The 27,228-nt window shown below is 43.0% G+C and overlaps 1 protein-coding gene across 10 annotated transcripts in view; it reads left to right on the top strand.

Moving 5' to 3' along the window:
- Positions 1-27,228, top strand: part of macf1a (microtubule actin crosslinking factor 1a) — a 413,795-nt gene that overhangs the window by 352,444 nt on the left and 34,123 nt on the right. For all 10 annotated transcript variants that reach the window (XM_060942802.1, XM_060942796.1, XM_060942794.1 and 7 more), the window contains 13 exons: positions 11,903-12,064; positions 13,637-13,807; positions 14,086-14,252; positions 14,405-14,564; positions 15,039-15,365; positions 15,521-15,605; positions 15,686-15,912; positions 16,141-16,347; positions 16,989-17,216; positions 17,445-17,663; positions 17,778-17,981; positions 19,797-20,022; positions 24,092-24,318. In XM_060942802.1, coding sequence (XP_060798785.1) covers positions 11,903-12,064; positions 13,637-13,807; positions 14,086-14,252; positions 14,405-14,564; positions 15,039-15,365; positions 15,521-15,605; positions 15,686-15,912; positions 16,141-16,347; positions 16,989-17,216; positions 17,445-17,663; positions 17,778-17,981; positions 19,797-20,022; positions 24,092-24,318 — 2,610 coding nt within the window. The remainder of the gene's footprint in view (positions 1-11,902; positions 12,065-13,636; positions 13,808-14,085; positions 14,253-14,404; positions 14,565-15,038; positions 15,366-15,520; positions 15,606-15,685; positions 15,913-16,140; positions 16,348-16,988; positions 17,217-17,444; positions 17,664-17,777; positions 17,982-19,796; positions 20,023-24,091; positions 24,319-27,228) is intronic.

The raw sequence follows: 27,228 nt of genomic DNA, 5'->3' as shown, positions 1-27,228 counted from the left end.
AATGCACAAGTGAGGACTTTGAATATTGCAGGCTCGTGTGTGTCTTCCTTTGTTGTTTTTGTTCAATTACAGAGTGGCTATTTGAAAAAAGAGGGAGGAGTAGAAAGAAGAAAACGAGTAGGGGATTTTTGCTTCCGCATACACACACACCAGTTTGTTTCGGACAGAAAAGGGGAGCCGTTATTGATAAGCCTCTTCACTTCCTGCATACTAACAACCTTCCCACTCCCCATCATCCATGTCTTTTTTTTTTTTTTTTCTCTTTCCCCTTCTTTCCCCATCATGTATCTCTTGTTCTTTGTTTCCCTGGAGTTTTTATGCCTGTGGGTTGGTGCCTTTTGATTCTGTCTTTTTGTAATGCAAGTGCCTTCTTTCTGGTAGCATTAGGACTAGATTGCAAACTATTTATTCATATGTTTAACTATAATATGTAATGCAGAATTTAGTCGTTAGTATGAGCTGGTTTGATCCTGTAAGCCAGTGATTCTGCTGAAACACCTCAAATCCCCTGCTTAGTCACTCCCCCGCCGTAGTGGCCCCTCCTACCAAAAGCTTTATCTCAGCCTCCATTTCTCAGCTTGGTCTTGTGTGTTTTTTGGAAGAGGAAACCGGCATGATTGGAGCACTTCCTGTGTTTTAATACCAGAGCAGGAAACAGAACAAACGGAGCTGGATTCAAACAAAAACAGAAGGAGAAAAAAGGGAGGCGAGAGTGAGAGAGTGGGAGGGGGAGAGAGAGAGAGAGAGAGAGAGAGAGAGAGAGAGGAAAAGTGGGAGATTTTTTTAGCAGCTGCAAACCATTTCAGCAGCGCAGTGGCCTGAGAACAGTGTGTGTGAGAGAGAGAGAGTCTACACTGGGAGAAAAGAGGAAAAGAACTCTGAGCCTGCGTGCATCATCCTGTGCTCTCATGTGGATCAAAGAAAGAGGAAGATAGGAAGAGAGGGAGTGTGTCTGGGGGTTGTCTGAAAAGCAGAGTGCCCCGAGTGGAAGGGTGCATTTGGTACGAGCTACTGTCTGCGTCGCTGCCCTCTGGATACAGTCCCACAACTCTCTGCCGTCTGGAATAGGCTGAAATCTTCACCCTCTCCCTGCCTACTTCTGACTCAACCCCTCTGGACATGGCTGTCATTTGGGTTCACAGATTTTCATTTCAGTCTGGATGAGAGGAATATAGAAGGCGATCAGAGAAAAGGATTAATACCCCGTGTCTTGTTTCGTTTGTTTGCTTGCTTGCTTTTCGGGAAATGACCTTAAAGATGTGGATTGCGTTAATTTAAAGCACCAATACTCAGTCACTCTAGAAAGGAAAAATAACTGTGAAAACAGCATATTTTGAACTCTGATTTGGGCCGGTCTTCCAAATATGCTGTATTAGATTAAAAAGAGGACAGGGGAAATGTACAAATAGCGAACAACTATCTGACGAGTGAGTCTCCTGCAATACTAAGCATAGTTTCATGGCAGGCATCTAACTGGACACAAACTTTTTTTTTTTTCTAACAAAATGTTCCCATTGCCAATGTTTAAGGGAGTATAATGTGCGTGAAGGAACAATTAAGATGAGAGACAAAATCACTTGATGGATACTTTGCATTTCCTCAACATCTTTTTATGGAACAGAGTATGGAGTTCTCACCTTAAAAGGAGCCTTTCTTTGCTTCTCTTTGAAACTCTAACACCTGTCTGATTTTTCCTGTTGTGGTAGAGACAGAGAGACGCGAAAGGAAGTAGCTGCAAGGAAGTTGGGGAAAGGATTGTGAAGAATGTGTATGGATGGAGGAAGACTCTGTTGAAAACAGAGAGAGCGCAGAGGGGATGCAACCTACATGGAATGTTGTCACTATTCTGGACTTTGGACCGCTGAAACAGTTAATAACTCACTTTCCTCCTCCTACGTGCTTGCATGCCTTTTAAACAAAAAGACTAATATGTTACTGAAGATGAGTGTCAGTTGGACTGAGACATTTTCCCTGATGTGCTCCATCCAGGAAAGATCAGGAATAACGTTGTATGTTGGAGCCACAGACTCTAATCCCTCTCTGCTTATGATTGTTTGCCCTGGAATATAAGTATCCTGACATTTTACTGAGATTTTGTGAATCAATGTTTGTTAGAAATAACTGGACAGCTACAACTCGAGGGCTTCGGCTACTAGTAATTTCAACAACAAACTGACTTTGGAGGATTTATTTGTGGAATAGTTTGTGCCCCGTCCCGGCCCCTTGAGGGCACGCTTTTACGGGATGGGGAAGCCTCTGAGCCGGCCAGACTGTTTGCGGCAAAATCCTAGGTGTCTTAAGAAGGGTGATGATGAGGAAGCTTATATCGAGGACTGCTATGTACCGCAGCGCTCCATCTATGACACCATGCGGATTAATGAGCAGATTGACCAGGGCTCTAAGATTAGCCAGCCATCTCGTAGCACTTTGGGCTCTGGAGGAGGGGAAGGAAGCACACTTTCTAGTAATGGGACTTTAGGAGCTGACATTGGTGGTGTGTTTGTGGCACGAGGCGGGTCCGCTGATGCAGGGGTAAAAAGGTTAGATGAAAGAGTGATTTTTGATGCTCTCAAGCTAACTGGTGACCCTCAGAGCATGCCATCAGTGGGGGGTGTTGGCTCTAGCGTTATTATTCCTGCATCAAACTCAGCTGCTGTTGGGGCAGCTGTAGTGACCAAGAGGCGGCATCATGTTGGAGACAAAAAAGATAGTTCAAATAGGCGCTCCTGGAAAGCGTTTATGCCCCCAACTTACCCGGAGTTTGCTGAGCGGTTAGAGCTTTCTATAGAGTCTACAGAGAGTGGAGAGAAACGTTTATCTGGGGCAGGGATCCCAGTTTCACCTCTCCATCCATTACCTTCCTTATTAACTGCCCCAGCCTCCTCCATATCCATCCCACCTCTTCCTCCTTACAGTCCTTCTCCTGTCTCCTCAGGCGGCCCTCACACCCCTCTGGTCTCCAGCTCTCCTGCCCTCACTCCATCCATCAGCCCAATGTCTTCCCATCCACTACATCCAGTCAAGCAAAAAGAGTCCCCCAAGTTGCACCCTCATCACCCAAAACAAATAAAGCCCATGCCTTCTCCTTCTAAAGAAAAACCAACTTTACAGACTGCTCCAGTACTCCAAACAAAGCAGGATACTGCTAGCTCTCCGCAACTCAGCCCTGGTATCCATAGGCAGGTTGAGGGAAGTAGTGAGAAGAGTAAGCCGACAGCAACTCCCTTGCTTTGTGTTAGAAGTGTGTCAGAAGAACAACCACAACACTGGAATAGTGCTGCCACTAAAACATCTGACTTGGAGAGGGACCCGCCATTCCTGGAGTATGATCAGGATACTGCCCCACTGATACCTCCAAAACCTGTATTTTGTCCACCCACTAAAGCCCGTACCTGGCCTCGTACTACAAGAGGTGGAAAAAGGTCATTTGGGCATGGGGTAGTACTTCACAACTTGCCAATTCTGCCACCCTTGCCTCCTCTGTTAGGAGAGGACAGTGATCTGGATGAAGAGTCCTTGTACCTGTTGGACCCCCCCTCACCTTTCCTGCAGGAGGGGGAGGGACTGAGTTATGGGGGCCTTCCACTCTCCCCATGTCTCAGTCAAGAAGGGGGTGCAGAGGGCCTTTTGGGATGGCCCCCACCTACTGGGGAACTACGAGAGCGGACTGCTTCAGAACTTCGTTTTGAAGAAGATGAGCGCAGAATCCTGAAGGAGCTGGAGGAGGAGAAAGAACGGGTGCAGGAGACGGAAGAAAATGAGCAGCTAGAAATGGAGGAAAAGAACTGGCAGGTGGTGTTAAAGTTGGATAGCCATGAAGCAAGCAATATTTCATGGACCGTAGAGGGGGAGGAATCTGAGCTGCAGAACTGGGAGACACAACAGCTCAGTACCTCAGATTATAGGCCTCTTCTGACCCCTCCGGTAGGTTTTGGGGGCTCAGAGGTTGCCAGTGTTTCTCCTTACCCAAGTTCAGAGGATGGATCAGTTGACCTTTTTCTGGAATTGGAGAGGCAATGTATTGAGGAGGAGGAAAGAAAGGAGGCATCTAGTCTTGAATCAGCTTTAGTACCTACCCCTACTGAGCCCCTGGTTGCATGTCATACCCTAGCCAGAGTGGAGGAAGAAGAAGAAGATGAGAGGGAGGATCAGGTTGAACAGAACAAGGATGAAGCTGGCCTCACAAAGAGCACTGATCATATAAACCAGTTAAAGCTGTATCAGACTGAGTCATCAGGTTTGGGAACAGATCAGAATATTTCCAGCAAGGATGCTGATGATACTCAAAGTTGGACTGCTAGTGAAAGCTATTATGATGGTGATGCTAATGCCAGCTTTCCAGAGGATCACACTACACCCTTGCTTGATATATGCATTTTGGATGAGCCTTTGTTGGAATCGGAGTCCAGTGGAATTCAGACGTCCCACTTGGACAGAACTACTCTGTCAGATTCAACGCAAGCAGAAAGGCGAGAAACTGATTCAGACCTCGGCAGTGGAGTGTCATCTGAACAAGAGCAGCTAGATGATGAAGTGAAAGACGAGGTTAATGTGGTCCATACGTCAGTGAGTCATGAAGACCGATGTCCAAGTCCTGATGAACTAGATGAAGAAAACAATAACTATGAGTTAGATATGTGTAAATCTAATTTAAAAGAGGACATAGTACAGCTGTCGCTTGGAACTTCTGATTTAAAGAGTAATTTAGGAAAGGACAATGAGGGCAACAGTTGTAATGAGGAATCTGATGTGGAATTGGATCCCACTGTTTTAGTTAAGCTGAATTCTGATGACGGGATGTTGTTGGTTATGGAGACGTACAAAGACCTTTCACCAGTAGCTGAGAATGTTTTTGTTGCTGAGGATATGCCTATACCTGAGCATGAGATGACGCACGAGGGCCAGAGGACTACGAGTCCCCTAAAATCTGATATTTCATCCCTTCTAGTAAGTGTACCCTCAAACAGCAAACAATCTCCTCCTCATTCTCCAATCTCAAAATCGACTATAAGCAAGGAGTCAAATATGGGAATTCATGACAGCAAAGATAGAGATTCATCTGTTCCGACTGACAGCTTTGTTTACCTGGCAGTGGCAGTGCCTTCACAATACTCTCAGGACTGTCCTCCATCCCCACTTGTGGAATCTACTCCTCCTAGTCCCCTTCCTAAACCCTGCTCTGATCCAGAAGAGGGGTCTTTTCTATCCTCTGATAGTTTTGTGTACCTGGCAGCTCCTGAACGTCTCCCTCTAGTGTCTGATGGGGGTTCTGCTGATGAGGACTGTCGAGACTTGGATTCAGAATCTGAGACTAGTCAATCAGGTGTGGATTTTGTTCTAGGGTTGATGAATGAAGATAGTGACTGGGACTCAGATGGGTCAAGACCAGTTTCAGTGCCCCCATGTCAAGATCAGTGGGAGCAACTTGAACCAGGCCTCTTATATAGACTTTTTAGAGAAAACCAGTATGAACAAGAAATTTCTGAGCCATGTGACAAAAAGGACATCACTTGTCGAGTGATGCTTCCAGATGAGGAAATGACCGCATGCTTCAGCACTGAGGTAAAGGCTGTTGTAATATACTTCATAGAAAATGGGTCCATTTTTACTAGACCTATTTTAGTTAGTTATGACGGAGGTCCAATAACAAAGTGCATACATGACTATTACTGTACTATCAAGAATAAACATACTTGTATTTTTATACCTTCTGTTTATTAGAACTTCTACTGCTATGATACTGTTTGTTTCATGTATCATTACTGCCAAAAAAAAAAAAAGAGTTGTCAGGTAATGGGTATAGGTCACTTTCTTACCCTTGTGTGTGAGTGGTTACATCCTTGACCATATTATGCATGTGTATTCACACTGCCTAAATGTGGTCTATGCAAAGTATTGCAGGTTTAAATTTGACTTCACTGAGCAACCACATTTTTGGTAAGCGAAGAAGTCTGTTTACATTTATGAATTGATTTTTTTTTTTTTTAAGATATTTTTTGGGGCTTTTTTCACCTTTATTATTGGATAGGACCGTGTAGAGACAGGAAATGAGCGGGAGAGAGAGACGGGGAGGGATCGGGAAATGACCTCGGGCCGGAATCGAACCCGGGTCCCCGGATTTATGGTATGGCGCCTTATCCACCTGAGCCACGACACCCCCATGAATTGATTTTTTTTTCATTATTTCTTGAAAATAAGCATGGCCGTCTGATGTACAGAAAACGTGTGCATTTTAGCAGCTCGGTTACAAATTTTCACTTGCTTGTGCAGGTATTCGTTTGATTATCTCTGCATGGTGCACATGAAGGATATTGTATATTCCAAATGCCTTCATGATGGAGATCTAGAGAACAAGTTTGTATATATGAGAGAGAGAGCGAGAGATGCTATTTTGCTTACAGTTTTGAAAATAATCTTGTATGTCAATGTTGGAAAGTCTCTTAGGTTGCTGTAACTGGTCTGGTGTCTGCTCTGTGTTATAGTTGTTGTGGTGTGTGTGTGTCATGGGTCTGGCTGATGTAAACCTGATGTGCTCCTGTTATTACATTACATTTACTTGTTCTAAGTAATGGCCAAGCCTTGGTGTCCATCCACATTTCGTTTAGCCATAACTTACCATGGGCAACTCCGCTTTTCTGCAGTGTCACTGCCTCTTTCGTCCCTCAAATATAATCACCTATCTGTAATGGGCAGAGAGCATTATAATTACTGAGTGGCCAGCATGAATCAGCAAGCAAATTGACTTTTAAACTTTTAATATATCTTGCGGGTTGAAGGGAGAGGAACAAAAAGGCCAAGAGAACATATCTCTGTGAAGTATCTGTCCTTTAAAGCTGAACCAACTATAAATCTTCATTTTGCCCTTTTCTGCTATAAACCTACAAACCCCACCCCACCTCAGTCCTTTCTTGTCAAAAGCCCTCCCCGTTTCTGCAGTACGAAGGTCTTGCTTTTGAGATCGGGAAGTGAGAAATAAATACGAAGGTTTTTTTTTTTTTAAAGGGGGTTGCTGTTGACCGTAACATACAAACACTAGAAAGTTGTTGAGAATATAAATAGATGATAAGAACATGCCAAGCTTATCAGCTCTGGGCTCGATGATTTAACTTTCCCCTCCAACACCAGAGGGGTGGGCACCTCATTCAGAGGAAATGCATGTAATGTGCTAGGGTAAACTCTCGGGTTGAAACGGTCACCACTGAAATTGCATAGTGAAATTGTGGCTGTTTTGTGATAGGATGGGAAACACTCTGGGGTGCAATCACAGACCAGTCATTCATGGAACAAAATGGCTCCATGGCTGAACACCTGGCAATGCTCATGATAAGAGTGGGCGATAAAGTTGTTGGCCAGGGAGGGGACAAGAGGAAAGCTGATCTCATCTCAAAACCTAATCTGGACAAAGGTGGATTGCTGGTAAACATGAGGCAGTGGAAACAAACCAATAACTTGTATAGAAAGTAAGGAGCTGGTCGTCCTAAAGAGAGCATTTGTTATAGGAAATGGTAATGCAGGCATATTTGACCATTTTGAAAATGATGGCACTGAACGAGTGCTTGTGGGAAGCACCTGTTTCAGGAGACTGCAGGGAACAAAGAGAGGGCAGGGCTTCAAGCCTGACAACCACATGCACACGCTCGTAAACACAGAATCGCACAGTTCAGCACAAGTTCAACAATCGCAAAGCTCTCAGCCAGATATGAACTCATAGATTTGGATTCGAAACATTTTTGGCTCGGTCCGGTGCTATTTAACAGAACGGCCATCTAAAACAGGTTCTCAAAAAAAAAAAAATTGCAGTCAGGGGACCCCCTCAGTACAAATTTAATTACTGATTACGTGCAAATGTTTGGCTCATTATTCCAATGTATAGAGCGGTGAATTCATGTTTACTGGAAAACTTTTTATTCCAGAATTTTCCAGTGACAAAACATGTTATGAGTTGGCATAGGTCTGCTTGTTTTTATGCCTCCGCCACCGTAAGGTGCAGGAGGCATTATGTTTTCGGGTTGTTCGTCCGTGCGTGCGTCCGTCCCGCAACCTTGTGAACGTGATATCTCCAAGGCAGATGAAAGGAATTTCACTAAACTTTCACCATTTGTGCGCTTTGGGGACAAACATGAACTGATTACATTTTGAGATCAAAAGGTCTAAGGTCAAGGTCACTGTGAGGTCAGATGTCTGTCTGAAAACCTTGTGAACATGATATCTCCAAGGCTAATACAAGTAATTTCACCAGGTCAAGATTACTGTGAGGTCAAATGTCCATCCCCAATTCACAACTTAATAAGGTGTGTAGTCTACCGGGCGGAGGCATCCCCATCGACGCCGTTGGCGTCGAGTTCTATCTAGTTGAGTTATTGAGAGAGCTTTGTATTTCTAGGTCAAAACTGAAATTGAACTTAGCCTGGGGGCCTTCAAAACCAAAGTAAAGTTAAAAATGAAGGCAATTAACAGAGAGGTATGGAGAAATGAAGGGAAAAAGATGATCAGGGAAATGAGGAAGAAAGTCTTGCACTTATTCAAGGAAAAAAAATGACTCTGATTTGTTCTCGGGAATGTGCTTGTCATCCCATGCCATCTTGAAATATTATCTTGTCATTTATTCCATTATTGCTTATGCGTTTTCATTAGCTCCGTGTGCGAAGTGTGTGTGTGCGTGCGCATGTGCGCATATCCATTCTTCATTTTTTATTGATTCAGTGTAATTAATTGTCAGACGTCTGTAGTGACCAAGCCAATTGTTTGAAACCAATTATTTCACTTTTCATTAGATTTCACAGTTCATCATGGAAATAGTATTTAGTATTGTTTGAGTGATGGTCACAAAGTGTACTGTAAGGTGTAAGGTGTCCGTTCACTTTGCATCACTCTGGCTTCACTTTGCATTTTTCCCCCGCCTAGTTTCTCTCTCATTGTTCTTCAATTTGCCTTTTCTTTTTCTTTAACCTTCCCTTTGAGACTCAGAAACAACACTGAATAATACCATTTCCATGAACTGTGGTGAAACCTCATGAAAAGTGAAACAATCTTGAATATTTTGGGAGAAAACAATGTAACCTATGTAATGTAACGTTGCTTTGCTCTGATTCAGCTGACCTTTTGTCAGTACTATAACTTCGGCTTGTGGTTTGGACGAAAAGAGAAAAGAAAAAATAAAGACTGGAATGGCTAGAGATGTGGATTGACGTTGGGCAGGAAAGCAGCCAGGAATAAAAGGGTGATCTGTGGAGATATGGTGAGAAACAAAGGAGGAGTTTGACAAAATTGTTTGTTTGTAAAAGAAGAAACCTGGATAATTCGAGAAGACGAACAGTGTGTGAGAGTGACTGACCAGCTTACTGGCACATTCAGAGATTGGAAAAGGAATGAGAGGCATGTCAGATATTTTCCAGAGCTCGGCTGCAATAGAGTCAAGGGTCTGAAGCATGTTCTGCCTTGAGCTGGCCTGAGAGAGTTTTGCGGGAGGACAGATGATCATGGTTTAACAGAAGCGCTGAAGAATAAATGATTCCATGTTAGCTGGACCGTCCACAAGCAGATGATCGGAGCAGCAGCTCTGTGTGAACAAACATCAGAGACAAAACGAGTAAACGCCGATGATGATGATAAAAGCATTAACAACAATGGCACTAACTCTCCTGCACACATACAGCAAGCATGCATTCACTTAATGCACACACTGTTAGGTAGAGGGTGTGGTGGCTCATGGCTGTGGCTCATTGTTATTGAAACCAACAGATATCCTGTTTGAGGCACGAACCTAACCTTCTCTGCAAAACAGCTGTCTGTATGGATACACACACACACTGCAATGAAAACAGGATTTTCCAAATATGGGGCAGATGCTGACTTGTTTCTTAGCTTCTAATAATTTTTCTTGTCTCCACCTAAGCAGTATGTATGATCTCATTTCATACATGATTAAATTAGAGCATCAAAGCACCCAAGGGGGACACAGACCATCAATAGCGCTTTCATTTTCCTACAGGGACATGAGTAGATATGTAAAGGAGCCTGTATTCTCTAAGCTTAGGAGTTTAATTTGGCTCCACTTTCTTATTCTTGTTTTCCAGTTATCCCCAGAGTTGCTGGCTGTGGCACTGATGGTGGTCATTTTATATATATATATAAAACCCCGATTCCAAAAAAGTTGGGACAAAGTACAAATTATAAATAAAAACGGAATGCAATAATTTACAAATCTCAAAAACTGATATTGTATTCACACTAGAACATAGACAACATATCAGATGTCGAAAGTGAGACATTTTGAAATTTTATGCCAAATATTGGTTCATTTGAAATTTCATGACAGCAACACGTCTCAAAAAAGTTGGGACGGGGCAATAAGAGGTTGGAAAAGTTAAAGGTACAAAAAAGGAACAGCTGGAGGACCAAATTGCAACTCATTAGGTCAATTGGCAATAGGTCATTAACATGACTGGGTATAAAAAGAGCATCTTGGAGTGGCAGCGGCTCTCAGAAGTAAAGATGGGAAGAGGATCACCAATCCCGCTAATTCTGCACCGACAAATAGTGGAGCAATATCAGAAAGGAGTTCGACAGTGTAAAATTGCAAAGAGTTTGAACATATCATCATCTACAGTGCATAATATCATCAAAAGATTCAGAGAATCTGGAAGAATCTCTGTGCGTAAGGGTCAAGGCCAGAAAACCATACTGGGTGCCCGTGATCTTCGGTCCCTTAGACGGCACTGCATCACATACAGGCATGCTTCTGTATTGGAAATCACAAAATGGGCTCAGGAATATTTCCAGAGAACATTATCTGTGAACACAATTCACCGTGCCATCCGCCGTTGCCAGCTAAAACTCTATAGTTCAAAGAAGAAGCCGTATCTAAACATGATCCAGAAGCGCAGACGTCTTCTCTGGGCCAAGGCTCATTTAAAATGGACTGTGGCAAAGTGGAAAACTGTTCTGTGGTCAGACGAATCAAAATATGAAGTTCTTTATGGAAATCAGGGACGCCGTGTCATTCGGACTAAAGAGGAGAAGGACGACCCAAGTTGTTATCAGCGCTCAGTTCAGAAGCCTGCATCTCTGATGGTATGGGGTTGCATTAGTGCGTGTGGCATGGGCAGCTTACACATCTGGAAAGACACCATCAATGCTGAAAGGTATATCCAGGTTCTAGAGCAACATGTGCTCCCATCCAGACGACGTCTCTTTCAGGGAAGACCTTGCATTTTCCAACATGACAATGCCAAACCACATACTGCATCAATTACAGCATCATGGCTGCGTAGAAGAAGGGTCCGGGTACTGAACTGGCCAGCCTGCAGTCCAGATCTTTCACCCATAGAAAACATTTGGCGCATCGTAAAACGGAAGATACGACAAAAAAGACCTAAGACAGTTGAGCAACTAGAATCCTACATTAGACAAGAATGGGTTAACATTCCTATCCCTAAACTTGAGCAACTTGTCTCCTCAGTCCCCAGACGTTTACAGACTGTTGTAAAGAGAAAAGGGGATGTCTCACAGTGGTAAACATGGCCTTGTCCCAACTTTTTTGAGATGTGTTGTTGTCATGAAATTTAAAATCACCTAATTTTTCTCTTTAAATTATACATTTTCTCAGTTTAAACATTTGATATGTCATCTATGTTCTATTCTGAATAAAATATGGAATTTTGAAACTTCCACATCACTGCATTCCATTTTTGTAAATACTGTCTCTGAATCTGAGTGTCATGGTGTAGTGTGCATGGAGCTCGAGAGTACTATTGTACTGAGTTGAAGCTCTGTGTTTGTTTTTAGTGAGTCGAGACAGACAAATTGTTTAAGCACTTTCCCACCTGCGTCTTGTTGCTCCTGGAAAGTGTGCCTAATGTACATTACACACTCATCCTCCATTTTCTCTCTATTTGTGCAGGCTGTGGAGCGAGAGCAGGTAGACAGCATCCAGCCCAAACTGCACCACGTGAATGCTGTTGGTCAGGGGCTAATCCAGAGTGCAGCTAAACACACAGACACACAGGCTCTGGAGCATGACCTGGAAACTACCAACCTGCAGTGGAACTCCCTCAACAAAAGGGTACGGCATGCACTCCTCCTGTATTATGTCACAGGTCTACTACAGCATTCTTTTGTTTTTGTTGACTGCTGTTCTATTGAGAACTTGGAGCATGAATTGAATCGAACTGTATATTGCATTCCTGCCTCTGCCTAGAAAGCTACATTGTGTGTTTGTAGACCTGGAGAAGGCATACGATAGAGTGCCGAGAGATGAGTTTATGGTATTGTATGAGAGAGAGTAGTGAATGAGAAGCATATTAGAGTGGTGCAAGACATGTATGAGAACAGTGAAACAGCAGTGAGGTGTGCAGCTGGAACGGTTCAAGGTGAAGGTGGGACTCCATCAAGGATCTGCTTTGAGTCCTTTCTTGTTTGCCGTAGTGATGGATAGCTTGACGGACGAAGTGAGGCAAGAGTCACCGTGGAACATGAGGTTTGCGGATGATATCGTAATATGTGGTGAAAGTACCGTAGAAAGGAGGTTGAGTTGGGTTTGGAGAGATGGAGGTATGCATTGGAACGAAGAGGAATGAAGGTGAGCAGTAGCAAAACAGAATACATGTGCATCAATGAGAATGGGGATGAGAGTGTAGTGAAGATGCAAGGAGTAGACGTAAAGAAAGTTGGTGAATTCAAGTACCTGGGGTCAACTGTGCAGTAAAATGGGGGCTGCGATAGTGAGGTGAGAAAGCGAGTGCAGGCAGGGTGGAGCAGTTGGAGAAGGATTTCTGGAGTCATTTGTGATCGGAAAGTCCCAGCAAAAGTGAAAGGTAAGATGTATAAGACCGTAGTGAGACCAGCTGTGATGTATGGATTGGAGACCGTACCCTTAACGAAGAGACAGGAGGCAAAGTTGGAGGTGGCGGAGATGAGGATGTTAAGGTTTGCGATGGGAGTGACGAGGTTGGACAGGATAAGGAATGAGCACATCAGAGGGACAGCACATGTGGAGAGCTTGGGAATGAAGCGAAGAGAGATGAGACTGAGATGGTATGGGCACATCCTGAGAAGAGATGCAGAGCATGCTGGAAGGAGAATGTTGAGGATGGAGCTGCCAGGCACACGAAAACGAGGAAGGCCAAAGAGGAGATACATGGATGTGGTGAGAGAGGACATGAAAGTGGCAGGTGTGGTAGAGAAGGATGCGGAAGACAGGGAGCAACGGAGACGAAAGATCCGCTGTGGCTACCCCTAAATGGGAGCAGCCAAAAGAAGAAGAAGAAAGATGATTGCATTCCTGCCTCTGGATGAGCAGCCAACTATGTAATACTGTCAATGAGGCACCTTATGCTGTCTGGAGATCAACTCCAGGAGGGTTTTAAGTGTGTGACTGCAGATTGCAGCATCTGATCTCGTGTTTTTCAAACTTCATACATTAAAAAACCAGCTGGAAGTCACATTGCATCAGCTGTGCAACTTGGCTAATGCAAAGGCTTATGTGGTTTATGTGGCTACAAATACAGTCGACGATAATGGGCAAAGCAATTGTGTTATGGTTGGTGGCCACATTTTCAAGTGGCTCAGATCACCGATCGAGAGTTGCTAGTTTAAACCATTACGATTCAAATTGATTTTTGGAGTGTTTCTTTAGGTTGCCGAGAGAATCGCTCAGCTCCAGGAAGCCCTTTTGCATTGTGGGAAGTTCCAAGATGCTCTGGAACCTCTGTTAAGCTGGTTAAGCGACACAGAGGAGCTAATAGCCAATCAGAAGCCTCCATCAGCCGAGTACCGTGTGGTTAAAGCACAAATCCAAGAACAGAAGGTGAGGTTTTCCAGATGAGAGACGTGAAAGGCTATTTCTTTTAAAGATGGATCACTTGGCGTAATTACCTAATAACACATTCAAGCAACATGTTAATAGTTATTAGAAAACAAATCTGGCATTTATATTTTAGTTTATGTATTTCATTATATAAATGGTATATTATCTCCGTCAGTTTGCGATGCAGTTGACCGATGCTAAATTTGAGTGACGTTTTGCAGACACTTTTCTACACTGGAAATGAAACTGAATTTGTGCTCCGGTGTTCGTCTTTGCAGCTGCTGCAGCGGTTGCTGGATGACCGGCGTGGGACGGTAGAGATGATCCGGGCTGAAGGTGAGCGCATTGCAGCCACAGCAGAGACACAAGACAGAGAAAAGATCCAGAGACAGTTGCGAAGCTTGGGAGAGCAATGGGCAGATCTGCTGGAGAAGGCCAATGCCAGGTGAGTGTGTCCATCACCTGAAGGTTCCTTTAAAAACCAAGTAAAATATCTGGCTCTTGGTTGTAATGTGACAATTAGTATGTACACTCCAAACCAGCCTCTTTAAATTAAAATCATTTTGAACATGCACCGAGCTTTTGCTCCTCTTGCAGGCAGCGTCAGTTGGAGGAGCTGCAGGTTCTGGCTCTGCAGTTCCATGAGTCAGTGGAGCCTTTGGGAGAGTGGCTGAGTGCCACAGAGAGACGCCTGAGCTCCGCTGAGCCCATGGGAACCCAGGCCTCCAAAATTAGCCAGCAAATCAGCCGCCACAAGGTACAGTACACCACCACCGTGAAGACGCTTCTGTCGTCAAGCTCAAGAAAAAAGCTCTGCTTTCTTTTCCTAGATGATTATCACCAAAAAGTGCAAAGGAACAACCTAGACTATGCAGGATGTTGCATCCTGTAATATCCCGGGTGTAGGAAATCTGACAAGGAAAATTGGGAAAACTCTTAATGAAGCCAAGCCTGTACAACCCACCCTGTCCATTTTATTTATATCTGTGATTTTTTTTTTTTTGTGGGATATGTATTTAGTTTCCATGTTTTATATTTATATCATATCAATATCATGTTTTCATTATATTTGATTTAACGCTTATTTTTAGTGTTTCAGTCATTAGGATTTCTGTTTTGTTTTGTTTTTTCCCCCCACCATGCATGGTCATTTTTCCTTTGTTTTGTCTTTTTTCCCCTCCATGCCATTTCTCCTCATCCCTTTCTTATTCATCTGCGGGCAAAACCCCAGGCCCTCCAAGAGGAGGTGTTGTCTCGGGAAAAAGAGGTGGACCATCTAGAGGCCCTTGGCCAATCTCTCTCCCCTCTCAGCTGTGCAGCAGACCGTGATTGGCTCAATGAGCGAGTGGGAGCGGTGCGCAGTGGGCACACAGAGCTGCGTAATTGGTGCTCTCGGCGAGCGGCCATGTTGGAGCAGGCCCTGGCCAATGCACAGCTGTTTGGGGAGGAGGAGGTGGAGGTGCTGAACTGGCTGGCTGAGGTGGCCCAGCGCCTGGCTGAAGTCTCAGTGCAGAGCTACCAGCCTGAGCTGCTGGCTGAGCATCACAAGTACACTCTGGTAGGACATGGGAGGCACTTTACGGATGCAGTAGATTTGGTTCCTCTTATAATTTATGGCAATAGGAAATAATCTCTGGGCTTTTTACACGCAGCACATTTTTAAAAAAAAGTAAACTTTGGGTTTGTAACATTTGACTACTTGGCCTCTCCTAGTCTCTGAATGAGGAGATTGTGAGCCGGAAGAAGACCGTGGACCAGGCCATAAAGAATGGACAGGCTTTGCTGAAACAGACCACGGGTACCAAGAGCATTCCTGCACTCTTTGCTTGCTTATTATTGTGGTCGTCTGGTTCTGACCTTCTTCTTGCTGCATGTTAGGTGAAGAAGTGCTGCTGATCCAGGAGAAACTGGATGGAATAAAGAGCCGATATGCAGAGATGACCGCAGGCAGCAGCAAGGCCCTCCGTAACCTGGAGCAGGCACTGCAGCTCGCCACCCGATTCGCCAGTGCTCACGAGGACCTCAGCCAATGGCTCGACTCTGTGGAGGCAGAGCTTAATACCATAGATCCAGACACAACACCAGCCTATCAAGAGAGACAGAAGGTAATGGCTTTTATGATTTCTCTCAACTGTATAAAAAAAATAATAATAATAAATGGAATTATTCAAACAAATTATTAGAAAAATTTGAATAAAACAGCCAAGTAAAGCTTGACGAGTTCAAAACTCTCTTTAATCCTTGTTGGTGTGGGATTTAGGCCTTTATGTATACACAGATGGCTTATTAAAATTAACTTCTCATTTCTGTGAATGTCCGTGCTGTGGTCTCAGGACCTGAAGTGTGTGTCGGCTGAGAAGCGGCTCATTCTGGACACAGTCAACGAGGTGGGAAGTGCATTGCTGGACCTGGTGCCCTGGCGAGCACGTGAAGGTCTGGACCGTCTAGTGGCCGATGCCAACCAACGCTACCGGCAGGCTGATGAGACCATTGCGCAAAGAGTGCAGCTAGTGCAGGCGGCCATCCAGAGGTCACAGCAGGTACCGCGTCCTTTTAAGGTGGAAAAATGGATAAATCTGTTTAAACAGTCCGTTAAACTGACAAAATAATCGTCATGGAAACCTTGGAATCCGGTTACTTTCATAATAAGAATCTTCTGCAGACGAGCAGCACACTGAGCAACGGAGTGCCTGCAAAAATCAAGTTAAATAAATAAATAGTAGGTGGTAGGTTGAATAGTAGGTGGTTTGGCCATTGCTTTGCTGAAGCTTATGTAATTTAAGATTTTAAAGCACACTGAATACTCTGCTAACCTGCTGAACTTGCTCCGCTCAAGCAGCGCACTCGATTTTTTTTTGTTCACTCTGAATGACAGGCATATAAATATGGTTTGGATTGAAGATCTTCAACGGATTACCGAGTTTATTATACATGTAAACAGATTGTTCTACATCTTCAGTGAACAGTAAATGAATCGCCATTGATGTCAACCTTGGTATATATTCAGTATCAGTCATGATTGTTTTTAAGACTGAAGAATGCTAAAAACCCTCTTTACCAAATATACAGCATGAATACTATTTATTTAAAATGTTTAACTGTTGTGAGTTAAACCTCTTAAATCGAGAGCTTGTCTAAGTAAGTGACATTAAGTCGAGAAAAAAAAAAATTTGTGTGGCAGTATGAGGAGGCTGTGGATGCGGAACTTGCGTGGGTGGGGGAGACTGAAAGGAAACTGGCCTCCCTGGGGCCTCTGAGTCTGGAGCCTGACGTGACCGTGGCTCAGCTCCAGGTCCAGAGAGCCTTCAACATTGACATCATCCGCCACAAGGATACGGTGGACCAGCTCCTCCACACACGAGAGGATATCCTGGAGAGCTGCAGTGAGCAGCAGAGAGAAGCACTGAAGGTGAGAGGCGTGAGGATGGGGGGGGTATGAAACAATGTGCAACCATTTTGGACTGCGCAGTTATTTTTCTTTTCTGTCTCGCTTCTTTGTTTGTTGTATAATAAATGTAAATTCTTAATGTACAAGTACGTTCCAACTCTTCCGTCAATCGTCAGTTTTTTACAAATGACATTCACGTTAACGGCTCATCAGAAACCGAATTAAACCACATCCCTAATGGCCCTGTAGGTAAAGACGGATTCACTGAGTACTCGCTATGAGGCAGTGAGTCAGAACCATGCCGAGAGATTCTCGGCACTGGAACAGGCTCAGGTGCTGGTGGCCCGCTTCTGGGAGACGTATGAGGAGCTGGACCCATGGCTGGGTGAGACAGAGGCCCTGATAACCCAACTGCCTCCTCCTGCCATTGACACCGAGGCTCTCCGACAACAGCAGGACCAGATGAGGGTCAGTGTGCGTTTCGGTATCATTCTAAGGTTTAATTTTACAATCGAGTTAATTTCTTTCTGTTCCTAGTTATTTTTTCGATTCGTTCTTATTCAACTTCTGATCTCCTTACAGCTGCTGAGAGAGTCTATAGCTGAGCACAAGCCCCACATCGACAAGCTACTGAAGATCGGCCCACAACTGGCTGAGCTGAGTGCCCAGGAGGGGGCGACACTGAGACAACGCTACAGCGAGGCTGAACGACGCTACCTGGCCATCAAAGAGGACGTCAAAGGGCGAGCTGCAGCACTGGATGAGGCCTTCTCTCAGTCTGCACAGGTGTGTGCTCTTCTTGCCTGCATGTCTCCACTGCAGTCCAGCTACCTAGAACACTGAAAGCGATCCGTTTCGTTCCCTAAAGGAAATCATGCTACCGTTAATTTTAAGGTTTGATGATAAACTACTGGAAAAAAGATTTATTTGCTTGCAACACGCATAACCTGAGCCAGCTTCTCAGTCCATTAGTACCATTTTGGGAACAGATAAAACTTGATACTGGGCAGGGCAGTGGGTCCTTAGAACTGGGGTTCAGATTTGCAGGAAAGCACATTGCTACATCATGATAGTTTTACATTTGACTCGCTCATCATATATTCAGTTAGTCGTTATTGAAATGATGACATCAGCACTTGGGCTGTTTGTTTGTTATTGACGTGCTTGCTGGCTTGTTTGCATGTCATTTGATTAACACATTGTATTGTCTCTCCACCCCATCCCTTTAATTGTACCGTACTGTTACTTCACTCATCTCTGCACTTGCCTATCATTCCACCTCCCACCTGCCTTCCTCATACCCCTGCTGTTTGCTTATTTTCTCCATCCCTCTCTTCCTCCACTACTTTCCTTGGCTTGTTGCATCTTCCTGTTGTTCTCCTCATACTTTCTCCATCCCATGTGTGTTTGTGCAATCCATCCCTCCATCCTGTCCCTTACTGTGGATGTGATGTGTTCACCATCTCATGCGATGTGCTCTCTACAACACCCATAGCTGACAGAGGTAAGAGCTCCATTACTCACTATGCAACTCCATGTCCATCTTAAAGGCATAAAACTAGCGTTTTGTAAGTTATTAGGCATGTTATGGGGTTTTGTTCTAATCCTAAATGCATGGTGTTATTTTATTAGCACGAAAGCAGCGATAAGTTGGATTAACGTTGCCAGTCGTTTGAATTTTGTAGCTGCCAGAAGACAAAAGTTTGGGGGGGAGGAGGACATGCATCTTTAGTAATGGAAAATGTAAAAAAAAAAAAAAATAATTGCTCTTAAAATTTAAAATAATGTAAAAATATTAATTAAACAGTTGTGAATAGGGGGCGTCGTGGCTCAGGTGGATAAGGCGCCATACCATAAATCCGGGGACCCGGGTTCGATTCCGACCTGAGGTCATTTCCCGATCCCTCCCTGTCTCTCTCTCTCCCGCTCATTTCCTGTCTCTACACTGATACACCTATCCAATAAAGGTGAAAAAAGCCCAAAAAATATCAAAAAATAAATAATTAATTAAAAAACAGTTGTGAATAAAGTCCCATTAGAGTCCTCATCTTCCAAAAATATATTTCATGAAGACAGAACATTTCTCTTGTTTGTTGTTGAGGGTCCCTGGACGAACACCTTCCCTTGTCCTCACTTCCTCCTGGGTCTTTGTCCTAAATAGTCTGTTAAAATAGTGTACCATGGTGTACCAGTATCCGTGCCTGTAATGGTGCACTGTTTAGAACTATGCAATTTGGGACGCAGCCAGTCTCTAAAGAATTGCAAATATGGATGTTTGTTTAGAGAAAATTGGGAGTCTTTACCGTAATTAATCATAGACCACTTGCAGTACTAACATTAGTGGTCGAGCATAATCCTAGCCTTGGCTACTAATCCACCTTTTTCCTCTCTGAAAGATAATAATTTGGAAAATGGCAACAGTGCAGTGTAGCTGGATGTGAGAGACATAGACTGTCTCGGGGGGGGGGAAGGACAAGGCAGATAGATGGAAGAAAAGGTAGACTGAGACAGAGAGAAACAGACAGACGGAATTAATATACATGTAGAAGGGTATAATTGTACAATGCGTATTTGACCCTCTTTCTTGTCCTTCTGATTCAGTTCCATGATAAGATGGACCCCCTGCTGGAGACCCTGGAGGGAGCAGTGCAGCGTTTGCGGCAGCCTCCTCCCGTGGCAGCTGAGGTAGAGAAGATCCGTGAACAGCTGGCAGATCACCGGGCAGCAGGACTTGAGCTGGACAAATTGCTGCCCTCCTTTAGTGCCCTGTGTGCCCGTGGGGAAGAGCTCATCACCCGCGCAGCACATGATGACCCAGCTGCTCAGGGTGAGTGCTCCATAATAGCAGACTCCCATGAAAGAAGTGGATTTAGTATTTTGATACATAGTGCTGGCATTTCTCTGAAGTTTGAGATGTGCAGATACAAAGCAGGCTTGTAGTACTCGAGTCCGACTCGTGTCCTAATTTTAAGGATTCATTACTTAAATCGGACTTGAGCACGGAGCAACTCCGAGTTGGACATTAACTGCATTAGGACTCGTAAATTGGAGACGAGGACTCAGATTTTTTTTCTTTATTTTATGTAACGTGCCATAATAATTTGGCATAAGATATTTATATCTACGTTAATTTTTTGTACGAATTTCGTGCAAGTGTCACACCTGCGCGCCTTGGTGCGTGTATCAGATGGAGACTCGGGAACGCTCCGGACAGCGCGCACGCCAAGCGGACTCTCGCGTGTGTGCGCCGTAAACGGTTTCACAGAAACGCAGCAACAACCACCGTCAAATTAGGCATATCAGACGCTCGCTGGCCATGCTGTGAAACTTGTGCATGTAGATGCTCATTTAAGTTTCCAAATCTGTCATTGCTTAACTCTTGAATATTTTCTATCGTCAGTACTATCATCTCAGCTCATTATCTCTAGCCGCTTTATCCTGTTCTACAGGGTCGCAGGCAAGCTGGAGCCTATCCCAGCTGACTACGGGCGAAAGGCGGGGTACACCCTGGACAAGTCGCCAGGTCATCACAGGGCTGACACATAGACACAGACAACCATTCACACTCACATTCACACCTACGCTCAATTTAGAGTCACCAGTTAACCTAACCTGCATGTCTTTGGACTGTGGGGGAAACCGGAGCACCCGGAGGAAACCCACGCGGACACGAGGAGAACATGCAAACTCCACACAGAAAGGCCCTCGCCGGCCACGGGGCTCGAACCCAGGACCTTCTTGCTGTGAGGCGACAGCGCTAACCACTACACCACCGTGCCACCCAATACTATCATTAAACTTTATAATTTCTGCTTTCCAAAGAAATTTATCTCGTTAAGATCTGTTCAGTACTTTGGGAGTAATGGCAGGTTGAAGTGGGTACAACAGAGTCCACTCTCTGCTCACGTGATGTCGGGAAACTGCCGGTGCTTTTTGAGTCACAGGGAAGCGGTCAGGCTCTCTCTCTCTCTCTCTCTCTCCTGATCGGTTTCCGACTGGATTACTCGTGAATATCAGTCAGACATCTTTTTATAGGGATGTTCTCTCGCTCTCACTGTTTCTGATGAAGTATTCAGCAAAATTTTCTGTCCGCTAGTTTTGATGATATGATTCATAGGAGGCTTTGAAGTGAGTTTTCATCACTTTACCTACTTTTTTTTTTTCCCCAAAATCAAACTGATTCACGTAAACAGGGGTTAAATTGGGCCGGGGCTGTCCGGGGCTGAGCCCCGGCACATAAGCTCGGAGCGGATGGCATATGATCACGCACACATCAAAAGCAACAAACCCTTTTCACGATTTTCAGTTCTGAATAATTAAACATCGTTTTATTAATCAATAAACCCATGACTTTTATGAGATAGATCATAGTTTTCCTGATAACAAGACGACCTGTCAAAGCTATTTAGAACAGAACTTGCGATCAGAGATTCTGGTTTCTGGAACACTGCGTGGGTTGCCAATTCCGCTTTTTATAAGTGACTTTGGGGTTTCTTTTTTGTGAGCTCGCTTTAAAAAAAAAATCAGAAGTCGTGGTTTGCGGGTTTTTGGGCTTGTGTTTCAGCGTTGTGACTTGTTTATAATTTTCTCCGTACACCGTCTCCCCTTTTACCTGCATACGATCCTAATCCATCAGAGGTGCTTGAACGAACTGTCTGTGCATTTGGCGAGTTCAATTTCCAGGGGAAAAATAATACTGATCTAAATATGTTGTGTTTTTATTTTTAGACAGTATGTGTTTAGCAAAACACATACTGTCTAAAAACACAACATATTTAGATCAGTATTATTTTTTCCCCTCTTCAGTATTATTTGATATTTTGTTTTTAATAATAAAAAATATGATAATGATTATGTTCACTGTATTGTTAATATTATTAGTGTTTTATTATTTATTGTTAATATTTAATTTAATGTTAATTTATTATTTATTGTTAATATTATTAGTGTATTATTAGTGTAATTATTATTGTTATTATTATGTATTCAATTATTTATTTGGCATGTGGTGCTTTTTGTATTGTCTAGAACGTACATAAGATGAGCATATTATAGCAGCAAAATAGAAGCACAATCATTTGAATGCAGCAAAAGTTTTGCTGCATTCAAATGATTGTGCTTCTATTTTGCTGCTATAATATGCTCATCTTATGTATGTTCTAGACAATACAAAAAGCACCACATGCCAAATAAATAATTGAATACATAATAATAACAATAATAATAAATGCTTCCAATGTTATAGTGTTGTTTGTATTTGGTTGCATTCACTGCATGAATATATTTGATTGACAATTTGACTGACAGTGTTTTGGCATATTTAACATTTATCCTCCAAAATAAATCAACTGTTTTGGTTTAAGATTGTGCAAGCCTTCAAATTTTCTCACTGAACATTTCTCCTTCACATTTTTCACCTGTAGGCATGTGACAAGATTTAACATGATATTGCTCAACCTACCTCTGTAAAGTCAGCTAACAACTTATTAAAATGCACCAGAATTCAGCAAATAACATGTATGATGATAAAAAACTTCTGGGGGAGGACCCCCAGACCCCCCACTAATCATTTCCTTCAAACCAATGTACAACAACCTGTACAATCTGTTACATTGGCCAACCAATCTACATTCAAACTGCCATAATGTGTAGGGGGGCACTACAAGACACACATAGGCCTACAACACACAGATAAGGTGTATATCTCTGTGCAATATGATATGGTTATCAAATTAGAGGGTTATTTTCCAAAAAGTATATTGGGGCAGGGCGGCGGGGGCAGGGGCGGGTACGAGGCAGAGCCCCCCCACATAACCAATCCCAATTTAACCCCTGCACGTAAATAACTATTTTAGAATATAACTGTAGTTGTTTTGATGAAAAATATTGAGATCTTGGTGGTCGGAATGATTTTTAAAAAACGGAAGTCAGAAACGCGAGTGTCAATTTCAGTTCAGTTAAATGTTATTGTTTATTGGATGTGGATCTCACAGATTTTTTTCCAATGTTAGCCTTGAAAGCTGTGAATATTAATCAAAATAATCACTCATAGTCTTTCATATAAACACTAGTAGGCTTTACTGAGAAATACAAAGGCCTACAGAGCACAAAGAGGGGATTAGAAATATTCTTTTATGACTTTATTTTGATAAAGAACGGTAGATGTGAATGACATTCGGTGCTTATTTATGCATATTTTATAATTTGTAGTTGTAATTAACACTGATTTCTCCTTCTTTGTGATGTATACATGAGTTAAGATCAGCTTTATATTGCACAAATAAAGCCCTTTGGTGAAACTTTGAAGAAAAGCGTGTACTGATTTAACATTTTTACGTGATTAGCGTAATTAATGCTAATTAAATACTAATTTGCGTAATTTGGTTTTTACTAATTTTTCAAGTTTGTATTCAGTGTACAACCATCTATGTGCCTGCCAATTTCTATGTAAACATCTTGAAAAGTTAAGAAAAACATTTGATCTCATTCGTTAATGAGGCCCAGTTTGGGTCATGTGATTCTAATACATAATATGGCAGTTTTCTAAAAATTAAGCTGTCTCCTCCCCCCCCCCCCCCCCCCCCCCCCCCCTTTGATTTGTAATATCTAAAGAATGGATAAACATATTTTAATTTTGTAAAAAGCATGTTCCGCAATCATTTCTGAATTCAGTGAGACCAGTTTTAAGCGATTTTGATTTGAATTTTCACCTGATATGCCAAGTCAAACGGTGCGGTTGGAGTCGACTCGGATCAATAGTGGACTCGACTCTGACTCGACTTGAAATTTTCTTTAATGACTTGGACTTGAACACTGGGGACTCGAGACTGGACTCAGACTTGAGGTTTAGTGACTCGACGACAACACTGATACAAAGCGATGTGTTTTCCCTGCAGCGGTGCGCTCTCGGCTCCTGAGGCTCCGCTCCCTGTGGGATGAGATCAGACAAAGGGCAGAGGAGAGAGAGGGAAAACTGCAGGATGTACTTGACTTGGCTGGAAAGTTCTGGGCTGATATGGCAGCGCTGCTGAGCACACTGCGAGACTCTCAGGAGATTGTCAAAGAGCTAGAGGACCCTGGAGTGGATCCATCACTGATCAAGCAGCAGATTGAGGCAGCAGAAGTAAGTCTTGTGCAGCAGGGGAATTGAACTGAGTATAAAGCTCAGTGCAAGGGTTTGTGTACGTTATCAATTCTGGATGTGGGAAAGAAGGGAAACAGCTTGCTTTGTCATTACCCTCTTTGTTTCCAGAGCTGAAAGCAGATGTCAGGAAGAATGGGCCGAGTCATCGATCATTAGAGACCTATATTTAAACATGTATTAGTTGCTCATATCAGTTTCTTTAAAGTGCATATCTTGGACCAATTTAATTTTTTTTTTTATATGAAAGTATGTCCCTTTACGCACTCATCCAGAAGGGTAATTTTGCACAAGGCCATCTGTCTACGGCAGAAAAAAATAAAATAAAACGCGTCTGGAGCCAGATTTGTGACGTTACCTGCGGAAGCGCCAGCAGGCTGCGCGAGCTTTGCACGGTTTCAGTGCACAGCCTGTGTAGACCAAGTGCTCCCATTTCTCTCTCATTGTCCGGTCTTTTGGAAAACGAGGAGTACTAATCCCATCAAGATTGGTGTTGCTACACCCTCCCACGATACATCTGTTAACCATTTTAATAATTACGCAATAACGTTGAAGAAATTTGCAGAAAACCACCAGGTCGTTTTCTCATAAACCAGCGCTGATGTAGGATTCAGAAGGAGGTGTCCCGCACGCGATGTCACGAAAATCAATGTTTGCCGGGAAATCCAACACTACGTTCAGACTGCAACCTGAAACGACCCATATCCGATTTGTTGTGAAATCCGATTTTTTTGTTAGGCCGTTCACATTACCAATTATATGAGACTTGTATGCGATCTCCAATATGAACGGAAAACGACCCAAAAGTGTCCTGCATGCGCAAATTGACACGTAATAAGCACATCTACGTAATACGTAAACAAAAAAAAAGCGCACTCTTCAAGTTTGCAAGTAAATCATGGAGATGAGGCAAGACCTGGCGATGTGGTTTTTGTGGCGGCGGCAGAACTCACACAATAATCTGATTAATGTGGGCAGCAGACTAATGAGACCGAAGGTGTCAAATTACTGGAAATTTCCAGAACAATCTTATAATCTTGTAATACAGGATGATTTAACATCCAGGTCCCTACCAAATCCACCATTAGCTTGATCAATTCTATAAAAGTCTATTTAAATTCTCAAAACTGTATAAATGTTGTTGTTTTCCACCAAAGAGGCGGGATTAGCCAACGCAGAATAGTGACGTTTGTCTCTTGTTGATGACGTGTAGGTCGCATGAATGCGACCTGTCCGGTCAGACTGCAGTCGCATGTGAAAATAACGGATATGCATCGGATTTAGGACCACATATCCAAGCGGCCTGGGTCGCATGTGAAAAAAATCGGATCTGTGTCGTTCCGATTGTCAATAACAAATCGGATACAGGTCGCATATGGGCAAAAAAATCGGATATGGGTCGTTTCAGGGTGCAGTCTGAACGTAGTCTAAATGGCAAGTTTTTTCAGAGGTGGACCAATTCGCCTCAACTGGCTTGATTTCAACTGGATTTTTCTGGTATTGCACAAGGTAAAAAAAATTGCACAAAATGTGACAGATATTTGACCAAAGTTTTATATAAAATAGGAGAATTACACTGATCTTGCTCCTGAATTTACCCATGATATGCACTTACCCCTTAAAGCAGTTGCTACAGCCACCCTTGGTGGCAAGTATATACTGTTCAGCCTTAGAACATATTTACAAGAAAAAAAGTCTAAAGACAAGGTTTGAGACAAGGCGTCATATGTCGTCTGGGTGCGATTTGTTGGGGGGGATGGTGGGGATCATCCCTCCCTCTGGTTTTTATCTCTGCTAAAAAAAAATCCTCGGGGACAACCCCGTCAATAAAACAAACAAACCAAAAAAAAGTTGACATGACAGGCATGTTGTGACAGTTTTCTATGGTCTACATTGCACTCACTTTCAAAATGACCCGAAGTGGCAGCTTTGATGTTCACGAACGTCCCCAGCAAATAGATACATTGTAGATAATAACAATATCTTTGCGTTCTATGCAGGGATGCAAACAGCGCGCCTTTTGGCGGATGCCGCCTTTTTCACGGCCTTTTTTTTTTTTTTTAGGGGGGGGCGTTGGAGTGTCTGATTATAGTTTCAAAGTAAATTCTGTATTAAAATTACTAAATAAGCAAATCCGTTACAGTCCATGAAACAGGAAGTATAAGGATGAGAAAAAAAACAGTTTAAATCGGAAAGCTGCGCACAATGTGAACTGCGCCATCAGAGCAAACTGTTCATTTAGTATTCATGTATTTTAGTGATTTTCGAGTCACTGTCCATTTAATCCGGAGGGAGAGAAACATCACAGCAACGCGACAAGCAATGCGAACTTTGTTGTGTTCGTGTATTTAGTCAGAGAGATAGGAAGATGAATTTACTATCTCTGGTTTAGTGTTCGTTTTCATTTAGTGTTATTCATTTAATATCATCGGATGTTATTGAGCTGTTAGCCAATTATTACCTTAATTTTGTGACGTTTCATGATTAAAAAAAAAAAAACATCCCTCCTTCTGTTTTTTTTGACAAATCGCACCCTGTATGTCGTCATTATGGGATCTACATGGGGTCGTCATTAAGGGGTAAAAAGTTAAGGAGCACAAGCCACATTTTTACACATCCTGTTTATATAATAGAGGTGAAGCCTAGAGTTATTTTCACATAAGATAAATATAAGTGTTGCTTGAGAGGATCCTGAAGCAATCCTCAGGGTTTTGGGGCTTCTGTTTCATTCATTCCATAAGGCTGGTTAGGTTCTTTTAAAATAAATGTTCAAGTTGTACAATTATCAAGCCTTAAGTTGTCATTTCTGGAGCACATCAGTACAAAGTTACAAACAGCATATCGTGATTAATAGAATTATATTCATATGATTTTATATGACTTACCAGAATA

This window comes from Neoarius graeffei, chromosome 16, assembly GCF_027579695.1.
Source record: "Neoarius graeffei isolate fNeoGra1 chromosome 16, fNeoGra1.pri, whole genome shotgun sequence".
Lineage (NCBI taxonomy): Eukaryota > Metazoa > Chordata > Actinopteri > Siluriformes > Ariidae > Neoarius > Neoarius graeffei.
Note: the sequence above shows the minus strand (reverse complement) of the source record. Positions and strands in the feature narration are given on the sequence as shown.